General features: G+C 34.8%; 1 protein-coding gene across 7 annotated transcripts; it reads right to left on the bottom strand.

Annotated features, from left to right (window-relative positions):
- Positions 1-563: 563 nt before the first annotated feature.
- On the bottom strand, positions 564-12,319 carry LOC135071861 (dnaJ homolog subfamily B member 6). Of its 7 annotated transcripts, none has more exons than XM_063965705.1 (7): positions 12,180-12,319; positions 9,202-9,294; positions 8,792-8,901; positions 8,098-8,235; positions 5,625-5,807; positions 4,897-5,176; positions 564-2,161 (listed from the first exon to the last, which is right to left on the bottom strand). In XM_063965705.1, exons 2-7 carry the CDS (start codon positions 9,264-9,266, stop codon positions 2,062-2,064), a joined length of 876 nt encoding a protein of 291 aa, XP_063821775.1. In that variant the 5' UTR covers positions 9,267-9,294; positions 12,180-12,319; the 3' UTR covers positions 564-2,061. The 7 variants fall into 7 exon arrangements, with proteins under 7 accessions (XP_063821775.1, XP_063821773.1, XP_063821772.1 ...); XM_063965703.1 differs by lacking the exon at positions 12,180-12,319 and adding an exon at positions 11,451-11,567; XM_063965702.1 differs by lacking the exon at positions 12,180-12,319 and adding an exon at positions 10,915-11,420.
- Between the last annotated feature and the right edge of the window lie 8,096 nt (positions 12,320-20,415).

Genomic DNA, 20,415 nt, shown 5'->3' with positions numbered 1-20,415 from the left:
AAACCATACAGAGTAAAAACATAAAGTTAAGATAAATGTGCCGTGTTTGGTATCATTTGAAAGCGCTTTACTTGTACATTTACCGTAACATGTACATAAGCCCTTTTAGGATATATTTTATTTTCAGTAAATTCCGTCAAACTGCAAAATTGCACAGAGGTTAGTGTTGCATATAAACATAATTTATTACAAAACAATCCAAAATTTTACAAATTTTACATTTAGTTATGGTAGTAGTGTCGATGGGAATGAAGATGTATGGCCCTTAAAAATTACCCACGACACTACTGGCTTGGTAGTGTAGAAGGGAAAAAATATTCCCCACGACACTACTAGTAGTGTGGTTTGGTAGTGCGGTGGGTCAGAAGGGGATACTTAAGTATCAATTACCTCTAGTGATTATTTTTATAGAAAAAAATGTTAAGTACACAAAAAATTATAATGACAAAAATAGATAGGTTTGCATATACATTTATCAAGATTAAGGTAACCCCTATACCAGTATGACCTCGTTAGCAAAATTTCTGAGGTAATTGGTTTTACCTAAATCAAAACAAAATCAATACATAACTAGAAATTCTTTTATTAAATATAAATCACAAAATATTTTAGCGTGTATGGCGAAAGTGGATATTGTCATCATTTACCAAGTGATAAAGCAAGGAATGATTTGTCATTTAAAAATACCAGTGCAAACAAAAATAAAGCTTCATTTACTGCGTAAGCCGACAAGCAAAACTATTTTTATTTCATTGTTATGGGAATGATTTGTGTTGGCTATAAATATTTTCCTACATTGTAAAAAAGGATTATTTTTATACAATTATGTTGCTACTTAAAATGCTGTGGTAAGGACTAAATTACTAGTAAGTCATGTTTACTTTCATGGCATGAAAATAAGTACAGTAAGTTAGAAAAGTCCCATCAGAAAGAAAACAAAAGGTGCGACACTAATGTCTGAAAAGTGAAAATGCATGAGACGCCATGATACATTCTAATAAACTTACGGATTTTGTTAATGTTTAACTAAGAAATGAACATTAAAGATCTGTAAATGATCTATCAAAATAATTTATTAGAACATCACTCTATTTGAAACGTGACAATTAAATAACTTTTGAAAATAATTAATACTTCTAATAATTGTTGGTAGGTACCCTATCACCTGTTTTTGAAACATTCATGATGAAGGATAACTTGTTATCTTAGTCGTTCCAACACTGATATAAAAAATAAATGTGATTACAATTATGACTAAATATACAGTGTGTGTAACTAGCAATATTCTGGAGACGTAGCTGCGTAGGTATGAATCAACTGAACTCACTTTTTTTTAATCTATAAGAATCATCAGATTCTGTATTTTTGAACAATAGAATCTTCGAAAGTGGCAGTTCAGTAAGACATAATTTGAATTCAAAATCCGTAAACCTTATTGAAGAATATTACTATACAACTTGTTTAAAAAATGCTTGCTCCGTATGTTTTTAAAATATTATTAACAGAGTGTATTTTAATTTATATTAAAAAGAGAACACTTGATTTTCCATCTCATTGTTGGTCTTAAAGTAAACTTTTTTGTGAATTAAAAACGTTTCTAGAATAAAGCTAGTCATCACCTAAACACTTTTAACACTATTCTGCTAAACAAAATAATTGGCAGCAAAGTAATAATAATAATTAATTAATCATCGCATTACACGTCATTAAAATTGTTAATAGGTATAGTTAAAATATGTACCTACATAACTCGTCCGCAGAGTTCGAGATCAAAGATGCGAGCGACGACAAGTAGAACACAAAAATTCATATAGAGGGAGATTTATTTGATTGAGCAGTTTACCTACTCTAAAACTCACTCAAAGTTAAAAAGCGACCTTACCATTACTACATAAGTGTTTCAATGTTTCCATCACTAAAAATTTACAGATTTTGAAACATGTTAAAAATAAGCAAAACTATTAATAAAGTTGGAACTTTAACTCGCTTTCATTGAGTACAGTTGACATTTGGATCACGTTTGGTTATATTAAGAAGGTTTTTTTTAATTAATTTAGCTGTCTAACTGTATGTTAGTGACTGGGCTACTCCATTGACAGTCTTTGATTTAAGGACCCCATTTTCGTAAGACATCACAGTCTCACGACCGTTTTCCGTGACTCTGAAAATAAAAAAAATCACAATTAATCCATTGTTAAATTAATTGTAAAATCAAATATTACAAGTTTTACACAATCCTTGATGCCGATTACTCAAACACGCAGGTTGTAATAGAATAGTTTCATAAGGTTACCCATAGTTCGCGCCGTAGAAATTTAATTTTAAATGAAGTGTATCCAAAGATCTCAATTTGCTGATGCAAATCTTCGATAAGTTAAAATTTTTAGAAATATAGAATTTATATTAATATCCGTTTCGACATCAAGGATGGTGAGTAGTTTATTCAATGCCCTAAATTTACGTATCAACTTTGAGAGCCTGCAATGTTAACTAGTCGAAACTTGCTTGCTTTGAAGCAATGATGGCAACCGTACACAAACATCTAATTACTAAACCCCTGACCACAGCTGAGACCAATGCTTGATGGGTAACTAATAGCAATCATTGCCCACATTACCGACGCTCGGTGCCCACGCTTGGTGACTAATACTAGTAGACCCTGTCATACGACGACAGTCGCCCATGTGTTTACCAAATAGAAAAGCATTTTATATGAATCATAAGACTTGAACAAACATGCCGCGTAATGGTTTGCCAAATAAAAAACAGATTAACATTCTCCTCATTTTAAGGTGAAAGTAAGTTTAGCGTAAGGCCTCAGCCTCGAACTTAGCGGGCAGCGGGGCGGGGGCGGCGGCGGCGCGGGAGCGGGGCGGGCAACGCAGACCCGTTCTCGAAACAAGCGGGCAGCTCGCGCGGCGCTTTAGCGGCGAAATGTTGCGTTCGGGGTTATGTTGTCGAGATATTTGTTTTTATTCGCAAACGAAATGTCTGAACAACGGCGACAATTTTATTTCGATTCAAATTTATTCCTAACGCTCGATTTATTGTGGGCAAAAGAAGGAGTGCGCTGCCCGCTCGTTGCCCGCTCCCTCGCCGCTGCCCGCTCGTTGCCCGCTCCGGCGCCGCTCCCGCGCCGCTGTTTTCGAGAACGGGTCTATTTGATTTTACGCATAAGATCCTGCCGCTCCCGCGCCGCCACCGCCGCCGCCCCGCTGCCCGCTAAGTTCGAGGCTGAGGCCTAATGCCTAAATGAATCTTCTGGCAACTTTTACCGCGACAATCAGGTGTAGATCCAATCCTTAAAATACGTTGTGGTCACACACACCACAGCCACCCCCGAATGGGAATGCAATCACTTGTCGAAATTTTATTTTAGCTATGTATGACGTCACAACGTCATAGTGCCAGAGTGCCTACTATAATAGTGGATCCGTGCTTGGACACGATTTCCCGAGTTTTTTTAATATTTTATTAAGGCATCGGATATCATCAAAATCGATCTCAACAGACTCAAGTGTGACATCAAGTCAATTTTAATTTTGAGCATGTCTAAGGTGGCCACAATAGTGAATGCCGCGCCAGACTACGACGGCAATGCATTCATTAAATATCGTTAGGTGTGTAATCCTGGGCCAAACACATCACAATAACGCAACGAAACAGATTTGACAACGGAACGAGTACGACTATGCAAAAAAGCACCGAAGTATACGCGAATACTTGGCTACACATATCGCGATAGCGCGATCTTCGCGTTAAAGTCGCATTTGGTGTAGTGGTTCGAAACGGACTCCTATGCCAAGAGATCGCGGGTTCGATTCCCGCTCAGTACAAACATATTTGTTTGTATTGAAACGGGCGTTTTCTATGTTCTAATATGTATGTATTTATTTACAAAAAAGTATTTAAGTATGTTTATATCCGTTGTCTAGTACCCATAGTACAAGCTTTGCTTAGTTTGGAACTAGAGGCACAGTGTAAAAATGTCCAAGACATTTATTTTATTTATTTAGGTATTATTATTTTATGTGTATGGTCCATTGGCTAGAAACTAGAGATGGGTTATACTAGGTAAATTTGATACTAGGTGCACCTATTCCTAGTATTTATTAATACTCGATCCAAATACCTAATCCACCTAGTACGTAGTAATTTAGTATACTTGACGCGACTAGTGCGGACTAATCCACGTAATATGACTTTAAAATACATTTTTTTTAAAAGATACAACCGTAGTATGAATAATGTAATTTGAAATTGAATAATAATTCCTCCCTTCATACTTCAACAGGCTTTGGACGGTCAACTTAAAAGTTGGCGTATTTAAAAGATATCAATTTCATAAAAATATTTACATATTTTTTCTTATACATGAATATGGTTTGACTACGTTTGTGTGCGTTTGCTTCGTCGCGCTCAAATTTGTTTGGTAAGACAGCGACGGAGTGAATCTCTACGTTCGCACGTAAGCTTAGCGAGAAATACTAGGTGCGCGTAATACACGACTACGGATTACGCAATAATAACCTCTATTACTTTGATGGTAGGGTCGGAAATCGTGTAATTTATAAAATACTAGCTGACCCGGCGAACTTCGTACCGCCTTAGCGTAGAGATTTTCTTTATATTTTTTTCCGTAAAAACCTTGTACAGAGTATTAGAAAACTACAAAAAAAAAATCAGCCAAATCGGTCAAGCCGTTTTCATGTTATGTCGTGACAACGGAAAACGGGTTTCATTTTTATATATATAGACTAGGTGGATCAAGTATTTTAAAAATTGGAATAGGTGCCGCCTAGTACTGTAAAATACCTAGTGTGTGGATCTGTTCTAGTAAATACGTCTCATCTCTACTAGAAACACTGAAAGAAAGTCCATCAACAAACCACTTACTTTTTGGTAGTAATCTTCTTCCCGTTGACAATGCGCGTGGTGGTCGTGGTGCTCCGCATGTTGGCGCTGCCGGGCCCGGCCAGCGAGCTGTTGAAGGTGGAGAAGGACGTGAAGGTGTTCCCGTTGGAGGCGGCGTGCGCGAAGATGTCGTCCAGCCCGCCCATGCCGAAGCCGAAGGGGCTGAACAGCGACGACGTCAGCGACGTGCCCGCGTGCTGCGCGCGCCGCCCGTGCCGGTGGTGGCCGTGCCCGTTGATTTCTGGACGGGATAGGGGAAAACCTGAATATTTTAACATGATTTAAAACTTGAAAGTGACAACTGCCTCGGAAATTGGTTCAAGCTCGGCGACTCTGACCATTGAGTTGTGTAATGTCGAAGTTTTTAAGTGAATCGTATGCTATGATCCAGCCTAATATTGAACGAAACCTAAATAATTGAATAGATCACGGCATGCATGTTGCGTGCGTTCGGATGAATAAATGGGAATCACTTTACGCATCGTAAAGAAATTATTTAAGCATTGCTATTTTAGTTCATTACAAAAAAAAGGAAGATTAATTAAAAACCGAACTAATGAAACATTAATATGTACTGTCTTAAATAATCTTCCGGAGACAGTCTCCGGCGAAGTCTCCGGGAGACTGTTTATTTGTAATGAAATGTGGAAACTGTGTTTTTCTATAAAATTTTTTAACTATAATTTATTTTTAACATTTAATATACGTACCAGCAAAAAGTTCGCCGAAAGGAGACCCGCCGAAGAATTCTCTAAACACTTCTTCCGGATCTCGGAATGTGAACGGGAAACTCGCGTAGCCGAACTCGTAGTCATCATCGGCCGCTGAGCGACGGCCTCTGCTGTTATTCAAGCCCTCCTTTCCATATTGATCGTACATTCGCCGCTTCCGTTCTGAAGTAATAATAAATATAGTATTAACAGTATGAAAAAAAAATGTTTAGTAAAAAAACGTGCGAATTATCTTTTTAACACCACGCAATAAGGCTGTTAGTTGTTTGCAAATCCATCTTCTATCTAAGGAGTACCAAAATACGTTTTTTTACAAACTTCCATATAAATTGCAACTAGAGATTGATGGTGTGGATTATGTAGGGCCCATTGTGAAACAATTAAAGGACTGAAAAACGACTTTAGAAATAAACCTACTTAACAACAAAGATGAAGTTATAAGTACTATAAAAAGGCACCTTTGATTTATTTTTCCTCATTGCTCATAATTCGTTCTTCAAAACAACTTACTTGATATTTTTATCCTTTACCGCCATATTAATAAAAACTAAACCGGTAATAGGTTTTTTGTTGTAATTAAAAAACTTTTTACTCTTTTTATATTGTCAAAACAATTACCTACACGACAACAATGGACGACAATAATAACACCACAATTTATATAAACAAATAATATTAACAGATAATCTGTTGAGTTTTAATTAAGGTCGAATATAAAAATAAAAGCTTAATAAATAAATATTTCCATGCGTAAACGCACGTGTGATCATGACGATCTCTAGAAGAAACTTCTTTTAGCTTAGGAAAACACAACAGTTATTTTTCGAAGCTGACTTCCAGGACATAATACATTTAATAAATTTAGAAACGGCATTAACTAGTAGGTATCTCTTTTTACACCCATTTTTTACGAATATAATAAATAATGTATGTTTTTATCAGTTTTTTCTCAGCCAGACTTGTAACACAAGGATAACAAACTAACCGCCGCAGTTTCAAAGTGAAGAGATATCAGATCGATTACATAATATTATGTATTTAGAGTTATTTACTATTTTTCAGTTCATCCCGTTTATGAATATTCTAAGGATATTATTGCACATCTAACATCGTGGACGTGCTATGATATGATTCATGGCGATTTACGTCACAGTAGGGCTTGCAGCTAAATACGACTGCATGCACATGAAAATGAAATAATATTAAACACATTTCACTTCGTTAATCAACAAGAATAAAATCAATTACACCACTTTTTAGTATCTGTTACAAGTAAGACAGAAAATAATATTTCTGTATCGTGTAGGTAGAGTCTAAAAGTTTAATGGTGCGCGAAGAGCAGTACACGCTCGCAACGTGTGCTTACGCAAAATTACTAATAGAAATTTACAGACATGAAAAATAAGGAATAATCATGTCTGTCATGTCATGAATCGATTAATGAAAATAAATTATCTTAAGAAGTATCAATTAAATAAAAATCATGACGAACACGTATTAGGCAAACACAAACTGAAGGAAAGTAGGTATAAATATTAAACAAAAGTCCAAATGTTTATATTATAATAAAGCTAGCTTACAAGCTCACCACGCAACGCAATAAAATGCCACCACGCAAGGATTTAGTTAGTTTGTAATTTATGGGGAAACAATAGGCGTCCATTTGGTAGAGGTTTAGAGGTACAGGTGCTTAGATTATTTACATGCTTTGATTTTTCCACCCGTTTGTTAGTAAAAATAATTAATTAATGAGAGTTAATTTGAAACCTTCATATGAATATTATCATTATTTTGTTCAGTAGGCAAAGCCTTGACATCAATATATTTTATGACATACCTGAATACTTTTATCATAGCTAAGAATCAGGAAATTCATTAATAGACTTTAGTGTGGATCCAGATTGCTAATAAACACTTTTAGACTGATAAGGCCCACCCAACCAAGTTCAAGATATTCGCTATCTCAAAGGCAACTGGGTGCATTTTTAATTCAAATTGATCGCAAAAAGTCCCTGTTAGGTTGAGGATATTTGCCTCATGTGAATTTTGAAAGAAAAATATACGAATGGTTCTTTTTCGACAGACATAACGGTGAATTACGCTATCTTACAGTACGTAGAATTAATGTACGTTTTGTTTTGACCGTGTTATGCTATCGTTTCCAACGTCATTTAATCATCATTTGAACTTGTTTACTAGTTTCAATTTTTATAATCAAAGTTGTAATAACAAGTAGCATTATTTCATTATCACACAATTTGAGTTTTTTATTGAGTATCAAAACGATGTTACCAATGGACTACACTGCTCAATGTTAAAACAATTCGCCTAACTCTAGTTAAGCAATTTACAAGCGCTTGATTGAATGAAGAATCTAATTATAATTGTTAAATTACTACTCCATGATGATAATATTCATAGTTATAAAAACACAGTAGTTTATTGAGGCTACCAAAAAAGCGGTGGAATGGTGTCTCTCCAAAAAAACCCTTGAAGCTAAAGTGTCGGTGCCCATTTACTCCATTCTTGCTTTGATATCTGTGCCCATGATGACTGGATCCCCTTGCATCATATAATTTCCGCTTGGTTTCTACCCAAAAATAAAACGATATTGAAATAATGTAGCATATTCATGAATCGATTACATTTTTAAATCAGTAACCCTTACATTATGTGTAATTTTTATAAGAATATTATCAACAGTTTCAATTATAAAATCTTAATTCAAAATAGTAATACATATTAATATCTGGCAAATACAATAACCAAACAGATTTAAGAGAAAAAATTCATACAGATACAGCCTGATAAGATACTTTCGATATTATTTAGGAAGTAGGTATAAATATTTTAATTATGACTTATTAGGCAAAAAGACTGAAAAGATTTGGAATTCGGTTAGTCTATCTATGACTAAACTTGTCACCTAAAATAAACAGTGCTGTACATTATTTGAAATGGGAGAAAATAGATAGGCTTAATAAGTTGTCAAATAAATAAATAGGTAAGTATATCTTTTGAAATAGTGGAAACCTTAGTTTCTGTCGTAATGGCAGTGTGTATTAAAAGTATGTAAAAAATACACAACATCAGATGAGAAGACAGTAGTCTAATACCTATTAAACAAAAATTTTTAAGATACATACCATCAGAGAGAACTTCATAAGCTTCTGATATTTCTTTAAACCTTCTATTGGCTTCATCTGCATTATCAGGATTTTTGTCAGGATGCCACTTCAGTGCAAGTTTTCTGTACCTGAAATTACAAATTACATCACCCTTATTATTTGTGTAAACATTTAGCTAGAAGACACAATAATGTTTTAATCACAAGTCTATATATTTCTCTACCTAGTAATCTGACACTAATTGAAAATATTTCCAATTAAATGCTTTACATTCTTATGGCAAGGGGTATTGTAAAGGTTGGTGTTATTAGGGGACACCGAATGTCTAATTAAGATATGACACACTACTTGAGGTAATACACTATAGCCTGTGCTTAAAATGTGGAGATGAGTCTATACACTTAAAATATTATTGTAGGTATACTTACGCTTTCTTTATTTCTGTCTCTGTGGCAGTCTTCGTAACGCCTAGTATCCTGTAGTAGTCTACCATTGCGGGATGCCCTCAAGGGGATGGAGACCTGTAACGTCAGATAAATGACAATGGTGTGATGAACAATATCAAAAACGCCTAAACCTAAAGCAGTGGCTGTCATTAAGCCACTGGACTCGAAATCGATAATTTGCAACTCTTGACTGTGTCATAAATCAACAACTAGGTATATTATTATTATTGTTCTATTTTTACATGACAATTATTAATGTTCTAATCTATACAGTGAGAAAAATTCGAATAAATTCTGGGAAATCCCCAGGCAGAAAGCTAGTTTACAATAAATTAGCAAATGTTCAAAGACCACTATGAAATTGAAGTTCTAATTGTAACTGGCAAATACTAAGTATAAACATGTAATCTTCAACATAGTTTAAATTGGAATACCTTAATAATTTTATTTAATTCAGATATGAGAAGCTCGGAAGCAGCAAATGATGCATTGTTACTTCTTAGAAAGCTGTCAAAATAAATTGTTGATTCAAACCACCATTTTGTTGTTTTTTTTATCTTCATTATCAATGGTTAACATGCACCTCTTTTTAAAATGATGAATTTTTTTCATAAACTGCCAAGACTGCAAACACATGAAACCTAATGTGATAGGTTGAATTAAGAAACATGTATACAGGATGATCAACAAGCTTTAGTATAATTTTTGACTTAGATCTTTATCAGATGTTAATACATTTCAACTTCTCATACATTCAGTGGCACTCTAAATATTAAATAAATTAAACCACAAGGAAATGCTTTTTAGTAAGCTAAGTTTAAATTCCACGAATTCCACTAAAACTAAATATGTATTTACATTTTAATGATTTTTCTTTACTGCTCCTTATTTAGGAGTGTCCTATTATATAAGGTGATAAGGCTATAAGGTGATATTATAGTATATCCGAAAGCTTTCCTCGATAAATGGGCTATCGAGCACAAAAATAATTTTTGAAATTGGACCAGTAGTAGTTCCTGAGATTAGCGTGTTCAACCAAACAAACTCTTCAGCATTATAATATTAGTATAGATGTGCAATAAATAAATAAATTAGGTACTTAATTTGACAGTACACTTGGGAAGATTCTACTGAAGGTAGAATAAGATGCAATCTCTGTACTAACTTTAAGAACATTGTGTTATCATGCACCAATAACAAAACAATAATGCAGTCAGATATGATTGGGTGAAAAAAATAGTGACTAGGTAATACATCTATCAAACTTACACAATAAAAAAAACAAAACAGCTAACTTAAATTGAAATACCTACATGAAATTATAGATTGCCTCTGGTATTTAACATAAGCTATGATGCCCCATCCATGAATAATATAAACAATAGGCAGACAAGGTACTGATAGACAACATTAACTAGGTTATACACAATTATTGATTTTAATGTTTTACTCTGTGATCTTTGGTGATTATTTGTAATGCTTTAGGCTCTACCAATTTTTCATTTAACTTCAACCTACCTCACACCTACACACACAATACAATGCCCACTACTAACCCGCCACTTTAACATCGAAATCTTTTCATTCTGCAACAGTTGATAGCAAACTTCTGGCTCACCTGTTTCGTAATGTCTTAATTACCTAGTGTAAGCTCTATTTCTCAGTTCTTGTAGTGGTTAGGTACGATGTACAAACCTTAAAATAACATTGGCTCTTCCGGTGATTTCAGATATTGAGGTGACAAAGACAGGCAGGTAGTAGGAAGATATTTTTTTACTAAATTTTCTAGTCGTCTGACAACACTCGTTTTATCCAGGGGGTGCACAGTATTGAACGACGATCACAAAATGTCACTATTACGTTGGTTGGAGAAACATGCATGAAACGGATGACTGATCCTGTCCAATGACACTGTTCGATAGTTTATTTAGAACACAATCAGATCACTTCATTGATGACAAAGCCTTGTGTTTATGGAAAATTCTCGCACTCAAAATCAATAAAACATGGCTTCGGTCCCAGAAAACATCTGCAGGCAGGCACGATAAGACAAGACAAAGCAATGTTGTAACGTTTTCGTAACCGCGCCTAGTGCTAGCTAGGTACAACAGGCGATCCAACTATAAAACTGCACACCACCACTGCACGCACGGACGAACGACCATCGATGACATACGGCAACTCAGGCAACTGCTCTGCTGCTCTGAGCAAAATTAAAAAAAATTACGAACCCACTTCGCAGACGATGTACACACCTGCCACCTTAGCCATAATCAGAAAAGACGATTATTTTTTGACAGTTATTTAACCAATAACAGCCAATAGTTAGCTAGAGTCACAGCTCTTGCCTGTTCACCATTGGCTGAAATGTAGACAACACCAAAAAAAAAAACTATGCAATGGACACCGAACCGGTCGCAAGTTTTAGGTTTAGAAGTCTAGATGGCGCTATCGCTACAACGTCACTCTTTTTTACGTTTTATACAGGTTGAGTTTTTTTGAGTGTTGATCTTGGTCTTCTAAGCACGCAGCTACAGTTTTATAATAATGATGCCGTTTCCGTTGTGCTGTTCTCAATTTCTTACCGATTCTTTTGTAATTTCTCTAGATAAACATAAACCTTCCTTTTCCCACAATGTAGTCCGCGTTTTGACAGCTCATACAAGTGTGTCGTAACTCGTAAGACGTGACTTTAATAAGGCAGGTAAAAAGAGCGCGGAAATTTGAAAAACTAGTTCGTTTTTTTTTTTCAACATATTGTGTGATGCATAAATTCTTCCTCCACTTCTTCTCATCACTAGCTAGTCTGTTCAGCAGTGTTGCCCCTTGCCCCGATGAAGTGGTGGTAGCGCAAACTTGGACGTGTTTATTACCTACCCTAAAAAGGGCCTTACACACTATTCAAGAATTTGATTTTGACCCTACGTCCGCACTCTGCAGTTATCACTATACACACTCACATGACAACCAAAGACGGTCATCATCAAGGTCTAAGCCTAAGGCCACGATAACGAACGAAACCATAATAGCCAACACTACTTCACTCAAGAAAATAAAGGTGACAACAACTTAAGGCGAGTGAGTTTTCGTGTGGTGGACTGGTGGCTCGCTTCTGTTCGTTTTTCAAAAGTTTTGATAAACATTATCAACATTGATAACATGTATGTAACCGTACACACACATGTAAAGCTCACTCGCCTTCGTGAGTTGCAATGAATTCCTCAAATCACAGTCTCAAATCTAACATCGATCCTGGGACATTATCTTACATCGCGAAAGAGTCGTTTGATTTTTTTTTGTTATTTACGTGTACTTACGTAGCCATAATGTAGATCTATTACTACCTCCATGATCTATGTAGATATATCTAATCAACTATAATAACATCCATCCATCCATCATCATCACCAATGTTTCCTTTGTAAAATTTTATCAATTTTAGATTTTTAGTAGGTACAAATCTATGGTCCGAATTAAAAAAATGCCTAGAAAAATTATTCAAACAAACGGTTTTCAAGCGTACGAAAAGTCGCTGGCACAGCCAGTAAATTAAAGTTTTTACCTACATAATTATTTTACAAACGTGTCATTGAAAGCTTACAAACAAACTACAAATAAATAAAGTAGGATAATTATAATAATGATGATGTTACAATGAATTATGTGATCTTTGTCATGTATGGAATTGTTTGCATTGCATTGTTCAAGTTAAAGAATACGCGATTTCTTACTTTGTTAGTCACGATGATACAATGTATGTTATTATTTAGAATTTATGTACCTATAAGTTATGGTTAATGTGATAAATTGAAAATTATGAATAATCGCCGGTTATTATGAATAATAATTACTGATAGGCGAGGTAAAAGTGATAAACTAATCACATTTATCAGTGACTAGCTTTTGCCCGCGTCTTTACCCGCGTGAAATTTAGTGCCACAGATTGGCATACATTATAGCCTATATGAAGGGTACAGGGGCAAAACAAGGAATGTCCCTAAAATTCAAAAGTATATTTTTGATGGCAATATTTTTTGATTTCTCGCGTATTTTAATTTGAAATTATACAAAAAGCGTAAAAACAAGTAGGAGCCATATGTATTCCTATTAGTAGTTTGTAATTTTAAGTGACACATAAGAATGTTTTAAACTTTAAAAAAATTAAATGTTCATTATAACTTTTTGTTTTTGTGACATTTCTTGTTTTGCCCCTCATAATTATGTTCTTCTTCTTCTTTTTTGATGATGTTGGCAATACACGCCGAGGTCGACTTGATTTGTGCCATTTTCAAATAGAATAGAATATTTTTTTTATTTGAAAGAAAGACATACAAGCAGGAAAAACATAGTACACAATGAAGGAGATACACAAATTAATGTACAGATAGCTGCTTGTGCCCCTCTGACAAAAAGGCACCCGCTCAGCATACATCAAGACCGCGCCAGGGCTTGTCTCGAAACTGATTTTCAGTGGATTTCAAATACATATTATGTATAAGTGATACGAGTTACAAAATGAGATCAAGTAATGATATAATGAAGGATGATAGATGATACCCCTTCCCACCCTTTGAGTGTAAAAGTGTTCCCAGTAAAGTTGTGGTGCTTTACTGAGACCTCCTATGGACAACTTGAGAGAACCAGAAGAATCACAATGCACTGTTTTGCTTCACTTGCCCACCCACACCCATGCACGTTCACGAACACTCAATGGTTAATAATAATCCACCATTATTACACATTAATAGTCGCCCACACACGAATTTGAGGAAATAAAACAAAACCGCTAACATGACGCTTCAGATTCCCGCCAAGAAGTCAGCCTATATGTTAATCTGGGTTACAAATAATAATACTGTAAAGTTTCAACCAAATCCGTTCAGTAGTTTTTGCGTGAAAGAGTAACAAACATCCACACAAACTTTCGCCTTTATAATATTAGTAGGATTAGTTCATAATGTAACCTAACAAATAATACTAACAAAATAATAATCATAAAGAGAACAACGTGTACAGCGCTCCTAGAGATACCTAGTTAATTGAATCCCGGAAAAGGACATAGGATAGTTTTTATCCCGGTTTTTGAAACAGGGACGCGCGCGATAAAGTTTTTCTGTGACAGACAAAATTCCACGCGGGCGAAGCCGCGGGCGGAAAGCTAGTGATTCATATAGGCTATAATTTATGACGATTTATGTGACAAATAAATTTCAATAAATAAATATGACGTGTCTATCATATAATATAAAAAGCGCCATCTATCGTGATTGGTTGGACGTTCGTAAATATTCATGCGGGGGAAAGCCGTAAAACGCCATTTATCAACATGATATCAGTCTACGAGGTCTACGCGTAGGGTAAGTGCGTTAGTTTTCGTCCAATTATCGGAGTTGCCAACTTTGTGATGCGAAATAAATATTTTAAAATACCCTTACTCATATGTATCATATGTCGTTTTAGTCCTTACATAGTCTACTTTACGTTAATATTATATGACAATAAGTAAATACCACGGGTTTTTTTATAATAAATATTTTATGCAAAAGAGGTGATTTCACTAGTTTTCGTCCAAAAAAATCAGTTTTCGTCCTAGTGTACGCTAGTTTTCGACCACTGTGTAGAAAAAAGGGTGCAGTTGAATTATTAACTTAAAACCAACTCTACAATACAGTAACTATGGATTCTGGTATATCATTTGAAAGGTAATTTTGTTAGCTTTCAAATGATATCAAAAAGATTTAAATAAGTTTCTTACCTAAATTCAGGAAAATATTTCAATAGGTCGAAGGACAAATGGACGAAAACTAATCTACAGGAATAGCTAATTTTGGTTTTCGTCCACCCCAGTGCTTGCTCATGACGTCATGGACGAAAACACAACAACGTTTAAAGCTGTTTTTTGTTTTCGTCCACATCTTTTTAACGGTTTTTATGGGTTTATCACTGTTAAAAAGTGGACGTAAACTAAAATGTTTGTTGTAATAGCAATAAAGATCATATTGGAAGAAAAAACATTGTATTTTGTAGGTCCATTGAAGTAAAATGATTATTAAAAATATTAACTAGGTGTCAGGGTTTCCGTCCACGTGGACGAAAACCAAAATCTTGCAAAATTGTTATGCTAGTATTAGTCCACTTAATTATCTAAGATTTCTATACAAAAGCTTTAATAAACCCTTAAAATAGTGTTTATTATGCTAATAATTAGACATACGTGCCAAAAACATTTACATAAAGTAGCTAAAACAGTAATTAAACATACCGTGAAAGTTCCCTACCAACGCGTTTTTTTTCTAACTTGACGACGTTTTCCATTCACCTGTGTGCAGCAGCAACTTCCGTAGATTTTTTTGGAGTTATTACTTATCAAATTACATTTTCATGCAGGCAGAACTGTTACTTAGATATTATAGATTGTAACAAGTCCAAACTTGCATGGAAAGTTAGGTTTGTATTCTAATTTTCCGTATTTGTTTGTGGCAAGTCGGTCAAATGGACGAAAACAGGAGCTGGACGGAAAACCGGCGCAATTACCCTACGAAGTCCCGGGCGGCCGCTAGTTTTGAATATTTTTTCATAAACCACACGTATTAAAATAATAATTAACATAACTAAACTATACTTACTTAGTCCTACGAGGACTAAGTAAGTAATATAACTACAATTAACTCAATACTTACATAATTAAGTTTAATTTCCAAACTCTGGTAGGTTAGTTTATTAGTACGAGTAGGTACTGCTGTTTATAATCGCGCGCTGCGCGTGTTCATTTTGGCCAAGTTAACACATTCTGAAATAATGATGCGTGCTCATAGAATGGTAGGACTTACGTGACCAATGTCCATTGGAGAAAGTTTTTTTTTTTGGAATCGAATCATCTAGGTGTAGATATTTATGCTTAGTCCTGCCGAGACAAACATACTTAATTATGTACTAACATTTACAGTTCTACGAATATGGATTACGGAATATCTATTCGGCAGTTTTTGTAAAGGCACACGCTAAATATAACATAAATTAATATTACGTTTGGCTCGAAATAACGTTTTGCGCGTAAAAATAATATTTTAGACGTGATCTATTTAAATCTTTCAGACGCGCGAAATAGCGTCCGCCTGCGCTGCATGTGGGCGAAGTGGGAGGTCGTTTGATAGCAAATACATATTAGAGAGCTGTGTGATGATACTAAAAAGAATTTACTTGTGACTAATTACTACAATATTAATCACCAACATTGGCTTAATAAAGATTGGGTACTTAATTTTGGATACCTATGTACTTAAGTAGGCTGTTGTGTTACTGTTTGTGACAATAGTTTTTTTAACTCTTATCAGCATCAACACTAAAAGGTAAGTATCCCGCTTGTTAGAATTTACCTTAAATGGAACCTTGATAGCTATTTATAAATAAACGGTCCAAATTACCTACTTATTTTTTTTGCTAGTTACTATTCATGTTGACGCTCCATAAATACCTGCCTGCTGTGTATGAAGATATTTCCGCAGATTAAAATGTTCTACTCTCATTGAGAAAAAGATTGCGATGTGTATGCTGCCGATCAAGTTACGGCTTAAAACTTTTACTAAAACTTTTTCGGAACGAAATAGTGAGGCTCGGACACGGCAACTTACCACGTAATATGACTATTAGTTTAATCACCTGACGAACTGGAAACTAAAAGAGAAAGTATCTTCTTAACACCTGTTTCCAAAAGTAAGAGTTATGAATGTTTCAGCTCGTCATTATTACCGTAGGTAGGTACTCAACGTTGCGATTTGGTACATTTGTTGGATGATTAGTTTTTTATGTTCTTCATTTCTGCTCGGCATCTAGTACTAATGACGTATGTAGCTTGGGAATAGTATCATCTCGCAGTGTCATCTAGTTCCAAAGAAAAAATGCATGTAGCTACTTTGGAATAGTATCATTTCACGTATCATCTAGTCCCAAAAAAAATGCAAATGTAAGCATTCATAGACTATTATGATTTAGGAATACAGAAAAAAGTGATATCTAAAAAAACGACGCTGAAAAAGTATAAAACAAGATTTTCAGAATACTGAACTGAATAAAGTTGCTAATGTAGTTGCATAGTAATTTTCACAGATATCTGTGGTAATTTTCATGTTTGGAAAACCGCAGTCACACGTTGTCAAAGTGCTACGGTAGGTAGGTGGTATATGTAACGTGTGACTACGCCTTTCCAAACATGAAAATTACTATGCAACTACATTAGCAACTTTGTTCAGTTCAGTATTCTGAAAATCTTGTTTTATACTTTTTCAGCGTCGTTTTTTGTCGTAGTTGGGTTTTAGTTTTTTTACTTTTTACTTATTATTTGAATTTATTTGTACCATTTTGGTGTTAAAGTGTATTTGTGGCGCATAAATTAACAAAAGTTAAATTGATGAATTAATAAGTAGTAAAGAAGCTATGAACGAAAAGATATGTGAATTATATGCAATCAGCCCATGAATACAGGTAAAGTCACAAGCAAATGCTAGTAAATATATACAGGGTGTTTCTTGTAAGGTGTCAAGCCGAAGGCAGGTGATAGGTGAGGACTAGACCTATCGATTTTACCCCCATGTATGTTCTACGATTTTTCGTAGTTTAGAAGTTATCGTTAATTTTGTGATTTTTTCAAATTTCAGGACCTAGTGGCTTAATTTTTTTTTATCTTTTTTTTGGGTTGACTTTTCTCAGATTTCTTTTTTTGGCAGATTCCCTATTAGTTGCAGATATTTGAAAAAAATAATCACCTTCCTATCTTTGATGCTAGATACAAAATTTTTGCTAGCAACATAAAAAATATGCTTTTAGCAGAACATTCTAAAATTTTCAACTGAAATGTATGAGAAAAAAAAAGAATTTCCATAGATCCAAAATAATTTTAAAAACTGCGCAGTTTTCTAAACTTTCATAATAACACAAAAAAACATGTACTTAATAGGCCATTATTTTCTGTAATCACTCCACTAAAGTGGTAAGTCGGAGATTCCGTTACATGTTTTTGACTTTCTTAGGACTAAGTAATATTTGCAATCCCCTAAGTTTACGTTTTGAACATTAACACACACACACACACATACACACTCACACACACACACACACACACACTCACACACACACACACACACACACACACACACACACACACACACACTCACACACACAAACTCTTTCTCTTTCCTTTCACACTCTAATAGGTAGGTATATCAAATTTAATCGTAAAGTAACAATCACCACTGTGGTCTAGTGGTAAGACTACCTATTTAGGACAGCCAATTCCTCTGTGGTTTAGGATTCCGGGTGAAGCTCGCTGATCATCCAGCAGTTTCCAACTTTCCATCAGGTCAGATGAAGGGCAAGAGCTTCCTCGTTGTGGATAAAAAATGTTCTGTTCAGTTATTGTCTCTAAACGTGTTCTACGTAACGTACACTTAGTGGATTGCAAACATTAGTTAGTCCTAAGAAAGTCAAAAACATGTAACGGAATCTCCGACTTACTACTTTAGTAGAGCGATTACAGAAAATAATGGCCTATTAAGTACATGTTTTTTTGTGTTATTATGAAAGTTCAGAAAACTGCACAGTTATTAAAATTATTTTGGACCTATGGAAATTCTTTTTTTTTCTCATACATTTCAGTTGAAAATTTTAGAATGTTCTGCTAAAAGCATATTTTTTATGTTTCTAGCAAAAATTTTGTATCTTGCATCAAAGATAGGAAACTGATTATTTTTTTCAAATATCTGCAACTAATAGGGAATCTGTCAAAAAAAAGAAATCTGAGAAAAGTCAACCCAAAAAAAAGATAAAAAAAAATTAAGCCACTAGGTCATGAAATTTGAAAAAATCACAAAATTAACGATAACTTCTAAACTACGAAAAATCGTAGAACATACATGGGGGTGAAATCGATAGGTCTAGTCCTCACCTATCACCTGCCTTCGGCTTGACACCTTACAAGAAACACCCTGTATATTCAAAATGTGCAAGTAAAGCGCTTTCAAATGATACCAAACACGGCATATTTATCTTAACTTTATTTTTTTACCTGTATGTTTTGGGGGCCGTTCAAGTATTACGTAAGCAGATTTCTTACCATTTTTTACCCCCCCGCCCCCCTTGTCATCAAAAGTAAGCAAAGCACTTACCCCCTCCCCCTATGCTTACGTAAACATTTTGTTATAAATGTTTTTTATATTGTCATTTTTAAAATAGGAAAATTCATGAAAATATTAGGTTTAACTACAGGTTAGGTTTAGGAACAAAAAAATATAATCAGAAAAAAAGAACATAACAAACATAATTGCATCAATTATGCATCATCATAAACACAAATGATAACTTTCAATGCTTACAATACGTTTAGTATCCAAACACATAGAGTAGGAACAAAAAATATAATCAGAAAAAAAGAACATAACAAACATAATTGCATCAATTATGCATCATCATAAACACAAATGATAACTTTCAATGCTTACGTTTAGTATCCAAACACATAGAGTAGGAACAAAAAAATATAATCAGAAAAAAGAACATAACAAACATAATTGCATCAATTATGCATCATCATAAACACAAATGATAACTTTCAATGCTTACAATACGTTTAGTATCCAAACAAAACACGCGCGCGGGAGGCCGGCCTCGCGTATAATAATATTTTATGCGGACTACTTAGATTAATAATCTAAGGCGGACTACGACTCTCAAATTTCAATGGGCAATGTCGGCACGAGAGTTAATTATTAGACAAGTGAATAGCGCACGGTAATTTCCCTAATGTGCGGTAATTCCCCTAATCAGTTCTCAAAGCGAGTGCCTACGCATAATTATGTATTATTTGCGGGAATCCCCGAAAAAACGTAAATAACTAACGATGACGTAATCATCATCTAGACCCCCCTACCCCCCCATGTCATCAAAATAAGCAAAACAGAGACCCCCCCACCCCCCCTTGGTGCTTACGTAATACTTGAACGGCCCCTTGTCCGCTAGAGGGCGCCACATTAGATTTTGTGAAACCCCATATAGCCTATAACCAGCGGACAATTAAGACGCTTCTAATGATATGTCATTTGTCGAATTCTGATAAGTAAGTAGTTTAGAAGTTACGAGGGAACAGATGAACATACATACATACATACATAGCCTGTCAAAATCATAACCCTCCTTTTGCTTTGC

Source organism: Ostrinia nubilalis, chromosome 5 (assembly GCF_963855985.1).
Source record: "Ostrinia nubilalis chromosome 5, ilOstNubi1.1, whole genome shotgun sequence".
Taxonomy (NCBI): Eukaryota; Metazoa; Arthropoda; class Insecta; order Lepidoptera; family Crambidae; genus Ostrinia; species Ostrinia nubilalis.
Note: the sequence above shows the minus strand (reverse complement) of the source record. Positions and strands in the feature narration are given on the sequence as shown.

Bases quoted from the DNA above. Each gene is read 5' to 3' on its own strand.
- LOC135071861 (XM_063965705.1), bottom strand. From the start codon at position 9,266: ATGGTAGACTACTACAGGATACTAGGCGTTACGAAGACTGCCACAGAG. The intron at 8,902-9,201 runs GTAAGTATACCT...TTGTAATTTCAG, and splicing joins GAGACAGAAATAAAGAAAGC to GTACAGAAAACTTGCACTGA. The intron at 5,808-8,097 runs GTAGCCTCAATA...TTATTACTTCAG, and splicing joins ACCATTCCACCGCTTTTTTG to AACGGAAGCGGCGAATGTAC.